This window comes from Theropithecus gelada, chromosome 2 (genome assembly GCF_003255815.1).
Source record: "Theropithecus gelada isolate Dixy chromosome 2, Tgel_1.0, whole genome shotgun sequence".
Lineage (NCBI taxonomy): Eukaryota > Metazoa > Chordata > Mammalia > Primates > Cercopithecidae > Theropithecus > Theropithecus gelada.
Genome location: NC_037669.1, coordinates 154,135,125 through 154,152,574, shown reverse-complemented (window position 1 = coordinate 154,152,574; position 17,450 = coordinate 154,135,125). Strand labels below are relative to the sequence as shown.

Below are 17,450 nucleotides of genomic sequence, written 5' to 3'. Positions count from 1 at the left end.
CTACATTTTTTATTAATCAAAAAACATATTAATCAAAAACATAATTTACTGCCAGGTAAAGCTCCCTATAAACATCAAATTATCGTTAATGTCAAAATGAATTTGTGTATGTGTGTGTGTGTGTGTATACATTTATTTACTTATTCATTTATTTGACATAGGGTCTCACTGTCTTGCCCAGTCTGGAGTGCAGTGGTGTGATCACAGTTCACCATAACCTAGAACCCATGGGCTCAAGTGATCCTCCTTCCTTAGCCTCCCGAGTAGCTAGGACTACAGGTGAGCCATCATGCCTGGCTATTTGTTTCTTGTAGGGACAGAGTCTTGCTGTTTTCCCCAATCTGATCTCAAACTCCTGGACTCAAGCAATCCCCCCACCTTGGCCTCCCAAAGTGCTGGCATTATAGGCGTGGGCCGATGTGCATGGCCAATTCACATATTTTTGAAATATCGAAAATATTTCTAATCAAACCCCTCAAAACCCTATCGGTCAGGAATGTTCAATAGTTGAAGAACCATTTGTCATGCATTCTCTAGATGTAGAAGTGAGAGACCTATGTGTCCCTGCTTGTCTCTAAGACAGCTAGCCCTAGAAATCCTCACCTGTGGAGACAGTCAGGAGAACTGAAAACCAGTAGCAGTTCCTAGGACACAACCCAGAGGACAACCATGGGGTATGGCAGCAGCCTCAGAGCCTGACGATGGTATCAGACATCTACAAGTCCAAAGCAAGTAGCTGTGAATAAATAAAGCTGGGGCATGAGACATGACTTGTAAATATTTTTTAATAAGACTGTCAGAGCAGTGATTTTTTTTTTTTTTTTTCGATCTGGCTCTGTCACCCAGACTGAGTGCAGTGGCACGATCTTGGCTCACTGTACCCTCAACCTCCCACGTTCAGGTGATCCTCCCAACTCAGTCTCCCAGCTAGCTTGGACTACAGGCACGCATCACCACACCTGGCTAATTTTTGTATTTTTTGTAGAGACAGGGTTTCACTATGTTGCCCAGGCTGGTCTTGAACTCCTGGGCTCAAGCAATCCACCTGCCTCAGCCTCCCAAAGTGCCAGGATTACAGGTGTGAACCACTGTGCCTGGCCAGTAGTGATTCCTAAAGGGGGAAATATTAGAATAAAAGAGGGATAGATGGATATAGTTTGAAAAGGTATCATAATTTTATATTCAAGGGCAAATACAAACTTTTTTCCGTAAAGCAAACTATGAAAAGGGAAGTTCTAGAAAATCTTCACTGATAAGTGTTTGCTGAAATATTCTCATAATAGTATAATTCTCATACCTCCTGAAAATAAATAAATAATTTATTTGTAATTGACAAATAAAAATTGTATTTATTTATGGTGTTTTGAACATGACATTTTGAAATGCAGGAGGTAAATTTTTATGTGAATCTAAAAAGGGCAGCAGTTTTAAATAGTCTGAGTTTGTAATTTGTTTCTATGGGCCAATTATGACAGGGTTAAAGTGTATATTGGAAAGAGGTAGGGTAGAGAACAGCAGACACCCTGGGGAAGAGAGGAGACTGTCCCAGGGTCATGAGGCCAGGGATTAGGATATAAGTGCTGAGGACCTCATCTGCTTGATCCAGCTGTATCTGCAGCATCTAAATATGAATAATATTCATAATTATTTCATAATTATTTTCATAATGCTTTTCATAATGCTTGGCACATAGACCAGGCTCAGTTAATATTTATTGACTGAATGCAATAATGAATGTCAAAATCAGGACTAGAAATCAAGTCTCTTTTTACCTCAGTCAATGCTCTAACAGGTCCTGGAATTAATCTTACTGTATTAAATAGAACATGTGGCAAAACTGTTAGCTGCCTACCCCAGTACCCATTTTTTCTTCCTCCTTAAACTTCCCAGCCTCTCTTGCACCTACATCTCAGTCAGCGCAATGTAAGAGGAAGTATTATATGGTACTAGCAGGAAGTCTTCACAAAATAAAGCAAGTGCACCTTTCCTCTTTTCTTCATCCTACTGCCTGAAATGCAAACATGGTGGGTTGGAGGTCAAGCAACCACATGGACCATGAGTGTATGTTTTATAGCCAGTATTATTTGGGGTTGTTCTATTATAGACAGAGAAAGCTAATCCTAACTGACATTTGAGAGGTAACCCTCTGCCCACCCCCCCAAGGGACAGTGGAGATCAAGTGAAAATGTGGCACTCCAGGAAATGTCCATTTCCACACTGCAGCAGCAGCAACCCAGTGTTAGCTCTATTTGTTACCTGGACCCAGCTCCCCAGTCACTGACCCCTCTGGGCCTTGAATCAGGTCTCTGTAAGTCCCGGGACAGTGCTTGCGATAGAGATTTTCCACCAGTGTGTTGCTTCCTCTAACCACAGCCCGCCCCTCCTGGTTCATGTAGTTCCACAAATGCAGGGCGTAGGAGTCATTGAAGCTTGGGTCTGTATCCCACACTTCATAGTAGCGCCTCCACTCTGGATAGGAGATGGGGTAAAATCTTTGGGGGTGTAGGAAGGATATGTTCAGGCACCTGAGGTCGCTTAGCTCCTGGAAGTCTTCAAGTTTACACCATACCCTCAACATCCTTGTCATCAAATCAGGGCCTTGGTTGCCCCAAATGTCTGAATTATAGTGTTCAACAAAGTTTTCCATGCATTTCCACAAAAAGGGGTGCTGGGGGAGGAACCCAAATACTCCATTACTAGAGTACCGAGAACCCTGGGCAGCCAAAAAGTTCTCCTCAGGTATGGGCCTGATGGAGATGACATCGGTGTCCATGTAGATGCCACCGTATTTCCAGATGACGGCCAGGCGGGATGCGTCCGAGCTGATATGGAGCCAGTTTCTCTCTATGCTGGTGTTGATCTGCAGGAGCAGGTGCAAATCAGTCCCAAGTAGCCAGGGGGAAGAGGGAGGGGCATCACAGCAGGAGGCCAGGCCCAGAGAAGCTGGGGAGGGGTAAAAGAAGCCAGCTTCCCAAAATCCTATTTGCCACAAGCCCGATTTTGCAAATTTACCAAACTTACCTCACTCCAAAATTTTTCATTTAAGTAAAAAGTTTGCAGCAATCAGCATCAATGGAAAGGTTTTAGCACCTTTTAAAGATTTCATGAAATGGTTTTTTAAAAACATTAAAGCATTGGAAAGATAAAGAAGAAATCCAGAAAAGATTTCACAATGCACTGTATGATTCATTCTTCAATGTGGGTGACATAAACTACAAATATGAAACTGTAGGCCGGGCACGGTGGCTCAAGCCTGTAATCCCAGCACTTTGGGAGGCCGAGACGGGCGGATCACGAGGTCAGGAGATCGAGACCATCCTGGCTAACACAGTGAAACCCCGTCTCTACTAAAAAATACAAAAAACTAGCCGGGCGAGGTGGCGGGCGCCTGTAGTCCCAGCTACTCGGGAGGCTGAGGCAGGAGAATGGCGGGAACCCAGGAGGCGGAGCTTGCAGTGAGCTGAGATCCGGCCACTGCACCACTCCAGCCTGGGCGACAGAGCGAGACTCCGTCTCAAAAAAAAAAAAAAAAAAAAAAAGAAACTGTAGAGGAAGAACCAAATAAAGCCCTTAAAATGCTAACAACTGACAATGAAAAAATCAGTATGTCTGCTCTTTGAAAAATTGGTAAAAAGAATCTTAAAATGCATACCTTTGCTCATTTACTAATTCCTCTAATAATATTTAATGAGGACCTATTTACTATGTGCCGAACTCTATTAAAACTGCTAAGGATACAGCAGTGAACAAACAAACAGAAAACCCTACTGGGAGGAGACAGATAATAAATAAACATTATGTGTCAGATATTGACAACAACTATGAAGAAAAAAGGCTGGGTGAAGGGACTGTGAAGGGGCCAGGGTGGAGCACTGTATTTCATTAGTTCCCCCAGAAACTGGAATGAAGTGGGTGGGTGACCCATGCCCATAGCTGAGAAAAGAGAGTTCCAGGAGGAGGGAACTCCTAGAACTCTCTTCTCTTGCAATAGAGATTGTCCACCAGTGTGTTGCTTCCTCTACCCACAGACCTCCCCTCCTGGTTCATATAGTTCCACAAATGCACGGCATAAAAGTCACTGAAGCTCAGGTCTGTATTCCAGTGAATACAAGGGCCCTGAGGCAAAAGCACACTTGCCATGTGCGGGAACAAGAAGGAGGCAGTGGGCTGAAGCAGAGTAGAGAAGGGAGTAGGGTAGACAATGAGATCAGAATTGGACAGGGGTGGGGAGGGAGGCTAGATTATGTAGGCTGGGGCCAAGACTGAAGTTATTTGGAAGGTTTAGAAGAAAGGAGGGATGTGATCTCAAGTAGTCTTCAAAGGGTCACTCTGGCTGCTGTGTGGAAATCAGTCTGGGGTAGGGTTGGTAGGTGGCAAGGGCAGAAGCAAAGGCAAGTTAGGAGTCAGTTGGCATAATCCAGACAAGAGATGATGGTGCTAACAGTAGGGGTGAGGGAAGGGCACATAATGAAGATGAAGCTGGTCAGGATTTTCTGATGGGCTAGATGTGGGGTGGGAGAGAGAGGAGTCTTAGATGACTGCAAAGGCTAAAATGTGGGCAAAACAGAAAATTACTTTAAAAAGAAAAAATAAATCAGCATAAATGTCAATGTTCTCATATGGAATGCTAAGATTTTGAAGAGAAATAGCAAAATGTTTTGTTTGTTTGTTTGTTTTTTAATTTTAAAGACATTGGACAAAAGGTTAAACAACCACCCCTGGCTTTTGACAAAATAAAGAGTCTTTAAAATTCTGCTATCCAGTCAAATGAAAGCAGGTCAACTAAAACTTTGCAGAAATCTTCACAAGTTGTTAAAAATTGTCACATTGTGCTGGGCATGGTGGCTCACACCTATAATCCCAGCACTTTGGGAGGCTGAAGTGGGTGGATTACCTGAGGTCAGGAGTTCAAGACCAGCTTGGCCAAGGTGGTGAAGCCCCATCTCCACTAAAACTACAAAAATTAGCTTGGCGTGGTGACAGGTACCTGTAATCCCAGCTACTAGGGAGGCTGAGACAGGAGAATCACTTGAACCTGGGAGGCGGAGGTTGCAGTGAGCCAAGATCATGCCATTGCACTCCAGCCTGGGTGACAAGAGTGAAACTCCATCTCAAAAAAAAAAAATAGGCCGGGCAGGGGTGGCTCATGCCTGTAATCCCAGCACTTTGGGAGGCAGAGGCAGGCAGATCACAAAGTCAGGAGTTGGAGACCAGTGTGGCCAACACAGTGAAACCCCATGTCTACTAAAAATACAAAAAAAAAAAAATAGCCAGGTGGGGGGCAGGTGCCTGTAATCCCAGCTACTCCGGAGGCTGAGGCAGGAGAATCACTTGAACCTGGGAGGTGGAGGTTGCAGTGAGCTGAGATCGTACCGCTGCACTCCAGCCTGGGCGAGAGAGCAAAACTCCGTCTCAAAAAAAAAAAATGGTCACATTGTATACAATTGCCAAAAACCTAATAATAATAGCTAACATTTATCAATAATTGTTCTAAGCTCTTTTTAATCTACATAAGTCCTCAAAAATAGGTACTATGATCATTCCTATTTTTTTTTAAGTTAAAAATTATGACCAGGGGCAGGGCACGGTAGCTTAAGCCTTTAACCCCAGCACTTTGGGAGACCGAGGTGGGTGGATCACAAAGTCAAGAAATCGAGACCATCCTGGCCAACATGGTGGAACCTCATCTCTACTATAAATACAAAAATTAGCTGGGTGTGGTAGTGCATGCTTATAGTCCCAGCTACTTGGGAGGCTGAGGCAGGAGAATTGCTTGAACACGGGAAGCGGAGGTTCTGGTGAGCCGAGATCGCACCACTGCACTCCAGCCTGGGCGACAGAGCGAGACTCCATCTCAAAACAAAACAAAACAAAACAAAAACAACATAAGCGCACCAATAAGGATGACCAACAGAAAGAGGTTGAAGGTTCTCGCTGCTCAGAGAACAGTTGCCCATCCCCACCCTATGCCCATAGTTCTAATTCCTGGGCATCATCAAGGGCTACAGTAGCCCAGATCAGTGCAGCAAACCCAGTGGTCATGAGGAAGTGATGGCACCTTGAGTCTTTCCTAACAGGTGGTTCCCAGCTATCCTGTGGTGGCCTAACTGGGGAAGCACATGCCAGAGCTCAGCATCCCTAGGGTATTATGGTGTGATCCCTGTAGATGTACAGCCTACTGTAGTATCCTGCAGGCTCACAAACACTTAGGAGCTCTCTAGCTCAGAGCCCATCTTGCTCCTAAAATCCAACATAGTAAAATTAAGGTGCAGCTTAGAGCAACCTAAACTGTGTTCCATGGAACATCAGTGCCAAGAGATTATTTATGTGTCACACTGAAAGAGGGTTCCATGCTCAAATAAGTTTAGGAAGTGATGGGTTGAATCCAGTTAAATTTCTTTAGTTCAGAATGATAAAGAGGCTTTAATATCCTCATGTGCGTGATTCCTCTGTAAGAAAAGGATGTGGCATGCAGCTTCTCCCAAAATAATTTAATTACAGATTTTTTTCAAGGAGCAAAATACAATTTAGGCAGTGTGTTAGGCTGTTCCTGCATTCCTATAAGGAAATACCTAAGACTGGGTAATTTATAAAGAAAAGACATTTGATTGACCCATAGTTCTGCAGGCTGTACAGGAAGCAAAGCAACAGCATTTGCTTGGCTTCTGGGGAGGACTCAGGGAGCTTTTACTCACAACTGAAGGTAAAGCAGGAGTAGGTGCATCACATGGCAAGAGCAGGAGCAAGACAGAGAGTCACCGGGGGTAGGTGCCACACACTTTTAAACAACCAGATCTTGTGAGAACCCACTCACTATCCTGAGGACAGCACCAAGTCATGATGGATCCACCCCCATGACCCAATTACCTCCTACCAGGCCCTACCTCCAACAATGGAGATTACTATTCCACATGAGATTTGGTGAGGATATATATTCAAACTATATCAGGTGGTATTAGTCTAGCTCAGGCATCAGGAAACTTGTAGAGTCCCGGAGCACCCTCAAGCAAGTTAGCACTGAGAGCCACAAAGACCAACCTGGGGTATCCCCTCCACTCCCAGAAACTGCCTCCCTACCCCTCTGCCCGCCCTGCCACTGCGCAGGGCAGCACCACCTTTTTTTTGGGGAACTCTGCTGTTGGCACTGCCAACACAGTGGAAACTCAGTCCACGAACTGCCCCACCTCCTCCTGATGAGTCCCAATCTGAGGACTTCAGGGCTCTTCAGAAGGAGAGATAGGCACTTTGGGATCTAGAAGTCACTGAGGCCAAGAATAAACTGACCCCAGCAGCCACTCCCAACCCCAGCCCTTACCCTTCTGGCCCACCAGATCCCTCCTCATCAGGTGTGTCACTTAGTCCAAAAAATGTCTCCAGCTGACAGCAACTAGGTACACGCATGCCCTCCACCCAGGGGAGTCCACCCAGTTTCCAGGCAAATGAGGCGGGGCAGGGAGTAGGCTAAATAATGGCTACCCAAAGACCTCAGGTCCTAATTCCTGGAACCTGCTAATGTTACCTTATATGGCAAAAGTATCTTTGCAGATGTCATTAGGAAACTTAAGATGGGGAGATTATCCTGGATGGGCTCTAAATGCAATCACAAGTGTCATTTAAAGGGAGAGACAGAGGGAGATTTTACACACAGAGAAAAAGAGCTTTGAAGATGGAGACAGAGATTGGAGTGAGGGGCTATTGACCAAGGAATGCCAGCAGCCACAGAAGCTTGTCAGAGGCAAGGGATCATCCTTCCCTAGGAACTCAGGAGGAAACACAGCCCTACCAGCACTTTGATATTGGCCCAGTGAAAATAATCTGGGACTTCTGACCTGCAGAACTGTGAGAGAACGAATTTCTGTTGTTTTACGCCACCAGGTTGGTGGTAATTAGTTACAGCAGACGGAGGAAACTACCACAAGTACCTTCATAATATCCTCAATTTTGCCACCTTAGTCCACAAAGCCAAAAATATTTACTATCTGGCCCTATACAGAAAAAAAAAGTTTGCAAATATTTGCTACAGCCTATGATTAGAATTTAGACAGAACTTCATGTGGCCAGCAAATAGTATTATTTTTACTTGTATGTTTGTTTGAGACAGAGTCTCACTATGTTGCCCAGGCTGGCCTTTGAACTCCTGGGCTCCAGCAATCCTCCTGCCTCGGCCTCTGGAGTAGCTGAGACTACAGGTGCATGCCAGCACACCCAATGCGAATAGTATTATTTTTATGTCAATTTTTAAATTACTTTTTGTTTTCTAAAATAATTTTATTTGTAAAATCAACACATTCTCATCACTAAATTCACTCCTAATCCAATTATACTAAAACACCTACTATTATTGTGTGTTGTATAGTTCTTTGAGGTCTTTTTTTTTCAATAGATGTGTGTGGGTTTTTGCATAACTTAAATCGTTATAACTACTATAATCACATTATGATATAAGGTGGTTTTAATTCCATATTGTGTTATAGTCTTCATAGGATGTCAGTTTTAAAAAATCATAGTTAAAGCCTGCACAATGGAATCATTGAGTGGCTGTACTACAATTTCCTTAAGCAACCTGATTTCAGTTCTTCTATAAGAGAAATATTAGATTGGCATGTTATTCCCTTATTATGGTTTGCTACTATCATGGGGATTACAAAATTCCTCCGAGCTCCAGGACTTTTCTCAATCATATCTTAATACAACCCAATCCATATCGCAGCATTTCACCAACCCTTCATGAATTTTCTACTTACATCATTTCATGTTAAATATTGCCTGGTTTCCCCTTTAGGTGCAAAAAAAAAAAAAAAAAAGTTTAACATAAGTGGATTTAAAACGATAGCGAAAAAAAGTGTCCTATACACCTAGAAAAGATATAAAAACTCATTCAGTTAAGAACAGTCTCCAAAGTAACCAAGATCCTAAAAGAAATAAGGCTAGAAGCAAAAGACACGAGAATAAAGATGCACCTAACACAAGTCTCCCCTGTTTATTTGAATCAGTTCTCAACATAAAAAGAGGGCCAAATGAGAGTCAACCCAAATATGAGTTCTAGTTCCATCTCCGACCTGAGTCCTTGCCCTCAGTTTACCCATATATACAATTCGTTGATATTTTAAGTTTCCCTGAACACTTACTTGATTGTACCATGAAAACAATGGTGTGTCTTCAAACAGCCTTTTCATATCCAAAGGGAAGAGGAAAACGTTGTCTATTGCTGAGAGGAAGGAAAAAGCTGGGTATGTGGAGTTTGAGGGCATCGGTGTGGAATCAGTGAGACCCTTCATAAAGAATACCACGGGCCGCTCAGGATAAATCTTGGCAGCAGACTCTACAGCACAGGAGACCAAGTGGGTCGGCTCCATTCTCTCTGAGGTCTCTAGAAACACAATGCCGCGTCTGTGGCTCAGGAGGGCTTCCAACCCCTGCTGGGACTTGAAAGAAGGCAAGCAGAAGAGGAAGCTGGACTTCAGGGTGAACTGGTAGAGGAAGCCACAGGCAAACAGCAAGGTGACTGAAAGGGAGAGCTGGAGCTCCTTCCGCATGTCCTCTTCTCTGTGCCAGCCTGCTCCTTTAAATCAACACAATTAATTAAAAATCACAGCTGCAAAGGCTGATAAAGGTAGCACATGAGAAAATGATACATGAATATCATTTAAAAACTTAAATTTTAAATATCCTAAATAAAATCTTATGAAATCAAGTCCAGCAATATTAAAAAGAAAAAATGCAGCCAGGCATGGTGGCACATGCCTGTAGTCCCAACTACTAGGGAGGCTGAGGCAGGAGGATCCCCTGAGTCCAAGAGTTTGAGACTAGCTTGGGCAGCATAGTTAAAATTATCACAAAAATTTTTTAAAAAAAGAAAAAGACAAGAAATGTGTGAGAAAGAAAAATGCATCATAATCAATCAGGATTTATCTTAGATTTTAAAAAGATTTGACATTAAAAATAATTAGTTAATAGGGAAAACTATTGATAAAATGCATTATCTTAACAGGCTAAAGAAGAAAAGCCATATCATTTTGGCTCAAGAGATGCCAAGAATGTGACTAACTTTAAGATTCATTCACAATTTTTTTAAAGTATAAGGAAACTTTCTTAAGCTGATTTTAAACAATGTCTACCAGAACATACAGTAATTATCATACTTAATATGAAACATTTGAAACATCCCATTAAGATCAGGAATATTATATGAATGCCCATTGTCATTGTCACTGATATCATTGGTTACAATCTGATAATTGTAACCAATGCAATAAAACAAGAGAAAGAAATTTCTACTATGAATATTAAAAGAGGCAAAAGTATCTCTAGTTTCAGAAAACATAATTGAAAAACTAATAGAACTAAGAAAAAAAATTAACAAAGGAAGCAAACTGAAGGCTACAGAGTTAAATAAATTGCCAAGATCACACAATTATCAAGCAGCAGAGCTGTGACCCTAACTTGCATCCACCTGCCACCAAAGTCCAGGCTCTGAACTGTTACCTGCAGTGTTTTCCTCACCATAAATGTTAGCTCTAACCAAGCAGAACACAGATCTCAATTCTTAGCAGGTCTATCTTTCAAATTACTTATAACTGTTTTACAAAATACAAAACAGTGAATCAGAGCCTACCTTCTAGCTGGAAACTTGCAGTTAACCAGTATTTGAGATCTTAGAAACAACAAGTTTTTCCTGCTACACTTTCTGATAAATCGCCACCCAATCTTCCAATTCAACAACACAGGGTGAGTAAATCATTGGCAGATTGAGACTAAACACAAAAGGTTCCGCGGAAGCTCCTCCCTTTACTAAGTTCCCTCAAACACAGACACTTGGGAACAAGAGGGGGTTCACCAGATTTTTAAGGTGACCCACACACCAATCCTGCCTGTTTGTGGATCTATTATGGGGGTTAGAAAGGGATTATTTCACCTGGAGAAAGCTGTATCCTGGCATAACCTTGGAGCCAACATATCCTGCACTTGTTCAGTTTAGCTTGAATCAAAATTATGGACAGAGACCCTGTAAGGTGGTACAAACACCCCTTTGCAAGCACAAAGTTTGATGAAAAGGAAAGAGAGCCCATCACCACAAATAAGCAATGAACAAGCGCCTGCAGTCCAAAGGCCCAGTGATTTAGAATGTAAGAAGTGATTCTCCAGTGTCAGTCACAGTGGCTGCAGGAAGGCTCCTTTTTCCCCAAGGTCCCCCTTGTATGAGCCTCCTCTCAGTCTCAGGAAGCCAGCTTTGTTGTCCTCCACTGATGTGGCAGTCCCTACATTTCCCAAGGTGTTAGCACTCACCTGTGGCCTATTCCCCACTGCCCCTGACATGAGCTCTTAGTAATCTTCTTTGGAGCCATCCTCTGCTCAGTCACCTGTCTTGGCCATGAGCAGGTATCCACAGTTCCCCCTGGATGCTCTAGTGTGAGCAGGTAGGCCTGCTCCTGAGCAGACTTTGGATTCTAACATAGCAGGTCCTACACAAAGGAATTAAAGCTGCCCCACTCATTGATGGCTTCTGGTTTTCTATGTGTCCAAGGATCCCAGAAACAGCTTGTAGGTCTCCCCTCTTCCTTTTGGAGCTGAATTTCTTCTCTGGACCTCATCAGTTCTGGGCTCAGAGTTCCTTGGCATCTTTCCAAAGTTCTCTGTAATTGGACAGATTAGTTTTTCTTTCCTGTGAAGGGGAGTGGAGATTAGTGCTCCTGCTCCTTGCTCAGGGGTAACTAGAGGACCCCATCTGTGGGAGTGGCAATGCATTCCTGGGTCTCAGGTGGGTCACATATCTTAGCGCCTCGCAATTGCTAGCCCAGTGGCTAAAACTATTGAACAAGTGGTCAAAGCAGAGATCAATGATGTAGTTAATGGCCTTTGTCAGGTGAGGATGAATGTGAGCATCAGCAATGCAGTGAAATCCCAAACACAAAAAAATCCCAAACTTGGTCTGACCAAGAACCAAGTAGAAAGTATGATGGAAGTAGCACTGAGCTTGGAGTTATGCCTCCAGCCACCCCAGGCGGAGGGAACTAGACAAGCCCCTAAACTGCCCAGAGCCTCAACTCCCTTGAAAAGTGCAGAAAATGACTGACCTTAGGCTCACTGTGAGAATGAAAGGGCTCTGTAAACCAAAGAAGCAATTGTCACTTTCTACCAAGGAAAATAGAAGAGAAAAATAGAATTATATCAATATGGATGGTATTTGTACTCCCTGATGACAAACATTAAGTTGTTTTGTTTTGTTCAGAAGAGTGAAATCTCTTCCTTATTCTAATTCTTTTTTTTTTTTTTGAGGCGGAGTCTCACTCTGTCGCCCAGGCTGGAGTGACATGATCTTGGCTCACTGCCACCTGCACCTCCCGGGTTCAAGTGATTCTCCTGCGTTGGCCTCCCGAGTAGCTGGGACTACAGGCATGTTCTACCATGCCTGGATAATCTTTGTATTTTTAGTAGAGACAGGATTTCACCATATTGGCCAGACTGGTCTCAAACTCCTGACCTCAAGTGATCCGCCCACCTTGGCCTCCCAAAGTGCTGGGATTACAGGCGTGAGCCACTGCACCTGGTCCCCAGTGAACTTTTAAGAGGGAAATCTTCAACCCTGTATAAAAGTTGATGAGATGTGTTCAGAAGCCAGGTCACTGGTAGTTGGAACCTCTTTAGGTTCATAGCCCGAAGTCTTTCCTGTGTCTTTTTGAGAAGGCCTCCTGTCATCTGAGCCACTCTACCTGCAACTTCTCAGGGCCCCCACATCCATCCTTCAGCATTCCCTTTGGTTTGAGAAACAGAACTATTTTCCCTGCCTTCTACTCCCCTTTCTGCCTTTCCTGGCCTATACCACACTAACTTCTGTCTGTTCAGGCAGGTGTCACAGCAGCAGCTCCTAACCTGGACTTTACAGATCCCTAGAAGCTCCAAGGATGGGCTTCAAGAAACCCTGAACCCTGGGGCCATATTTTACATCAGTACCTTAACCCAGGATGTCACTTGTCCATACCTTCTCCTACATATCACCTTCCCTAAGAAATATTCCTGCTCCCTGACCCTCCTTGACACTAACTCTGCTCAAAATTCTTCTGAATTTCTTCACTACACAATTTTAGGCCTTCTCCAACTAGCCAAGCAACCCCTGGGAATCCCAGTGTAGATATCTGATTAGAGATGTACAAAGAACTACTTGTCTTTGAGCAATGGATGTGTCTGAATACACCAATGACAGTCACATATGCATTCATGTGTTGTCTACTTTCCTGGGAATTTCTGAGTCATATGAGAGAGATCTTGCTTCCTCCATTATGATGTAAGCCAGACTCGGTCAATCCAACAGACTATGGAGCCTGGGCAATTGCTGCTGACTGATAAGAACTTAGGAAATATGAATTGATGTGGCCCCAAATAAATTAACAGGATAAGACAAAACATCTGAATTCAGTGTTTTTCTATTATACGTGGATGTTTGGAACTAGTGTTAAAAAAGAAAAAAGAAAAAAAAAAGGCAGACCAGGGAGGAAACCATAGAACTGAAGAGGAGAAATTTCCCCAACTCTTCAGTCCTTTGGATGACCTCTGATAAACTCAAATGAAAATAGTTCGTTGTTTGGCACTAAACTTCCTCCTTCTACAGGACCCACTGTATTAAGAAGGGGAAGGTAAAAGAAGTTTTTTTTAACAATAAATATTTGTCTAATTGAATTTCACATGAAAAGCACAATGCTTAATTCTATAGCTTCTTTGAACTCACATTTATTGCATGAAGGAAATTTTCAACCTAAGAATATTTTGTCCTCTTTACTTTGGAGCCTTTGGAACCACAGTTCCGGTTTTAACATATTTGTTAAGCAAGTGGGGCTGATAAACTTGTTAAAGCATTCAGTTATTAACAGGGAGAAACCAATACACGAAGTGATATCTTATCAACAATGCCAATTCCCTTCACCACTGTTCTGAAGTTGGAACAAACACTGGAATGCTGGGTTCACATGAATGGAGAGATGGCTGGGCAGAGGCATTTCACTGCAGACTAAGGACAATCCATAGCACAATACTAGGAAACCCATAGAGGAATAATAAAATAATTGACATGCATTAAGGACTGACATTATCAACATTAAATCCTGAAAAAAATAATTGTTAAAAAGTATTTTTCACTAAAAATCAATGAGTTAGCACCAGAGAAAAATCTCTTTGTCCCTTAGCAATATTTTAAACTGTTCTGCATTTTCAAGGAAATGAATCTAGCCTTGTATATCTGGTGATAATGCCTTTTGTTCTCCACTCAGCCACAGCAGTCCAACATGCCCCTGTTTGCAACACTTTACACAGCTATCAATAATTGATTTCCGGGTTTGTTCTGGAAATTATTGTGTTCACACACGTAGTTTCCCCCCTTTTTAAATTTACTTGCAGATAAAAGAGTAGGTGAGGGATAAGAGCAGGGAGATAAGGGAAAATAAGTTAATAAATGTTCCCTATAAACCAGTTGTGCCCCAGACACCACTTTCAAAGACTGAAGAACAGGGTCTGCAAGAAGCCTATAGAAAAGAGTGGCACCTTTCTGAGAGCGAGGGGCTATTTGAGGAGACCTTGCTAAGTTCTGTAAGCCAGAGTTTACTTCCTTTTTCTTGTAAGGAACTGAAAACAGCCTAGGGCCATCTATGCTAAGGGTCCACATGACACAGGACTTTATAAAGCCTGAGTGTCTGAGAATGAGCACTTTCCAACATGGCTGAAAGAAACTGTTATGGATTGAATGTTTGCACCCCTCTATATGTTGAAGCCCTAACCCACAATGTGATGGTGTTTGGAGGCAGGGCCTTTGGAGGTAAGTAGGTTTAGAATAGGTCCCTGAGAAGAAGAGGAAGACAGATCTCTCTCTCTCTCTCTCTCTCCCTCTCTCCCCATATATACCATGGAAAGGCTATATGAGCAACACGGAGAGAAGGTGGCTACAATAAATGTCTGTTGTTTAAGCCACCCAAACTGTGGTATTTTGTTATAGCAGCCCAAGCTAAGACAGAAACCCCAGGGTAGGTTTCTTCTGTCGAATCCCCTTACACATGTTTTTATGAGAATCTGTTTTTGAGCCATGAGTGAGGTTAGAGCTGCTCTTAAGATTTACAGAATTGGGACCAGGCTTCAGTGGGGAAGGAGTAACTTCATCTGCAACAGAAACCTGTAGCAAGTGGAACTGTCCTCCTAACCTGAGGCCTCTCTGCCTTTCCTTCCTTTTGTCCTTCCACACACCCCCGCTCTGTCCTCTTGCTATGTCTTTTCTCTTTAAATGGAGATCCCTGGTCTTCCTTATCTCAGGGACTGACAATCACCATGCACTCAGTTGCCCAAGCCAGAAACCACAGGTTAATTCTGAACTCTTCTTTCTCCTTACCCCTCACATCTAAGCTACAAAGTTCAGGTCCTCTGAGAAGCAGAGACCATGATGACATTAACTGCACAAGGTTTTATTGGGGAAATGCATATTTGAGAAAAATAGGAAGAAAGTCTTGTATGGCTGGGACAGTTGTCAAGTCACAATGCAGATCTGAGAAAAGTTGGGGGTAAGCATTCTAGGCTGGTTTGTCTAAAGTTGTCCTTGTCTAAAGAAGATTCAGCACAGTCACTGGGGAGTCCTCAAGCCAAAGTCAGTCATATAGGCTGGTCGCGGTGGCTCACGCCTATAATCCCAGCACTTTGGGAGGCCAAGACAGGTGGATCACCTGAGATCAGGAGTTCAAGATCAGCCTGGCTAACATGGTGAAACCCCATCTCTACTAAAAATACAAAAATTAGCCAGTGGTGGTGAGCACCTGTAATCCCAGCTACTCGGGAGGCTGAGGCAGGAGAATGGCTTGAACCGGGGAGGTGTAGGTTGTAGTGAGTCAAGATCACGCCACTGCACTCCAGCTTGGGAGACAGAGTGAGACTTCGTCTCAAAAATAAATAAATAAATAAAAATCAGTCATAGAGTAGTTCTGCCTCTCCCAAGAGTGGGTCTACCTTAATTCTCTTGCCACATCCAATCATTGGCTGGGAGCAGCCTGTGGAAGGAGTGGCCTCGGCATAAAATCAGTGATGTATTTCATAGTGCAGCAGCAGCAGCTAGGACTCCTGGTCAGTTATGCTCTCTCTAGCTGGAGGTCTGTGAGGCACATTCTCACAACTGCCACAGTGCACCCCTTGAGCTGCATAGATTTACTTCTGCACAGAGGTTCCAGAGGCCTTTCTTCCTGGGAGGAACTAACAAGAAGGAGGTTACTGAGATGAGCTACAGCCCCTGTCACCGTAGTTGATCTTGAGCAGCAACTCATCTTGTCCCTTCTCAATATTCATTCTAAATTCCCTTACCCTCAGAAGGTACCTCATCAGATGTTGGTAGCTCAGCTGCTTGTGCAACTTACCCTGAGGTGCTAAATGCTTGATAGTCATAACTTTCTAGGTTCAGGGTTGCGGCACATGTCTGTTCACAGTTACAATGGGGCAAGGGAGTACCAGGAGGCCCAAAGTGGATCTCGTAGGTACCGTATCTATTCCTCCCTGCTGCTATTGTGAGAGAGCAGCCTTACTTCCTCTTGCCAATCAGGGTTAATTACTTCTACCAGTGTAACTACTTTTTACTTGCTGGTGCCAAAGCACAAGGAGTCCAACATGCCCTGCAGTAGTTTGTAATACAGGGGAACCCTTGCAGTATCACCTGGCAAGAATCTTCTCTATTTGGGACAAGAACCTCCAACACTGAAGAGCTCAGAGTTTCAGGAACAAGAAACACAAAATCCCCTAGTAGATCATTAAGAGTGAGGATTAGTGGGGCCACTCCTATTCACATCTCCTTAATGCCTGTATCCTTCCTACTGGGAACAGAGCACCCAATGCACATCTCTGGATAGACATAAATATGTTGTGTCCTGAAGGATGGCACCCCACTCTTTCAGAGTGCTTCTTCCAAGCAAGCACTTTAGTTGCACCTTTAGAAGGCCATTCCAGAAAGCTGCCTCTGAGTGGTGTGATATGTGATACAGCCAGTGGATCCCATGGTCATGGGCCACTCCTGCACCTCCATCACTGTAAAATGGTGGTCAAATTCTGTGCTACATGAGATCCCACGCCTGTGTACCAGGCATTTCATAATCCTCAGATAGTGCTGTAGTTGAGGTGTTACAGGAAGGAAAAGAAAATTCATACCAGGAATTTTCATTCCTGTGGGGATGAACCATTGGCTCTTTCAAGGTGTGATGGTTAATTTTATGTGCCGACTTGACTGGGCTAAAGGATGCCCAGATAGCTGGCAAAACATTATTTCCAGGTGTGTCTGTGAGAGTGGTTCCAGAAGAAATTAGCATTTGAATCAGTAGACTGAATAAAGAAGATCCACCCTCACCAATGTGGGTGGGCATCATCCAATCTGTTAAGGACCTAAATAGAACAAAAAGGCTAAGGAATGGTGACTTCCCTTTCTCTCTCTCCCTCTTTTCCTC

At 43.4% G+C, this 17,450-nt stretch overlaps 1 protein-coding gene across 1 annotated transcript; it reads right to left on the bottom strand.

The window, feature by feature from the left end:
* Positions 1-1,699: 1,699 nt before the first annotated feature.
* On the bottom strand, positions 1,700-10,662 carry A4GNT (alpha-1,4-N-acetylglucosaminyltransferase). Its single transcript, XM_025377523.1, has 3 exons — positions 10,486-10,662; positions 9,129-9,562; positions 1,700-2,860 (listed from the first exon to the last, which is right to left on the bottom strand). Exons 2-3 carry the CDS (start codon positions 9,534-9,536, stop codon positions 2,246-2,248), a joined length of 1,023 nt encoding a protein of 340 aa, XP_025233308.1. The 5' UTR covers positions 9,537-9,562; positions 10,486-10,662; the 3' UTR covers positions 1,700-2,245.
* Positions 10,663-17,450: the final 6,788 nt, after the last annotated feature.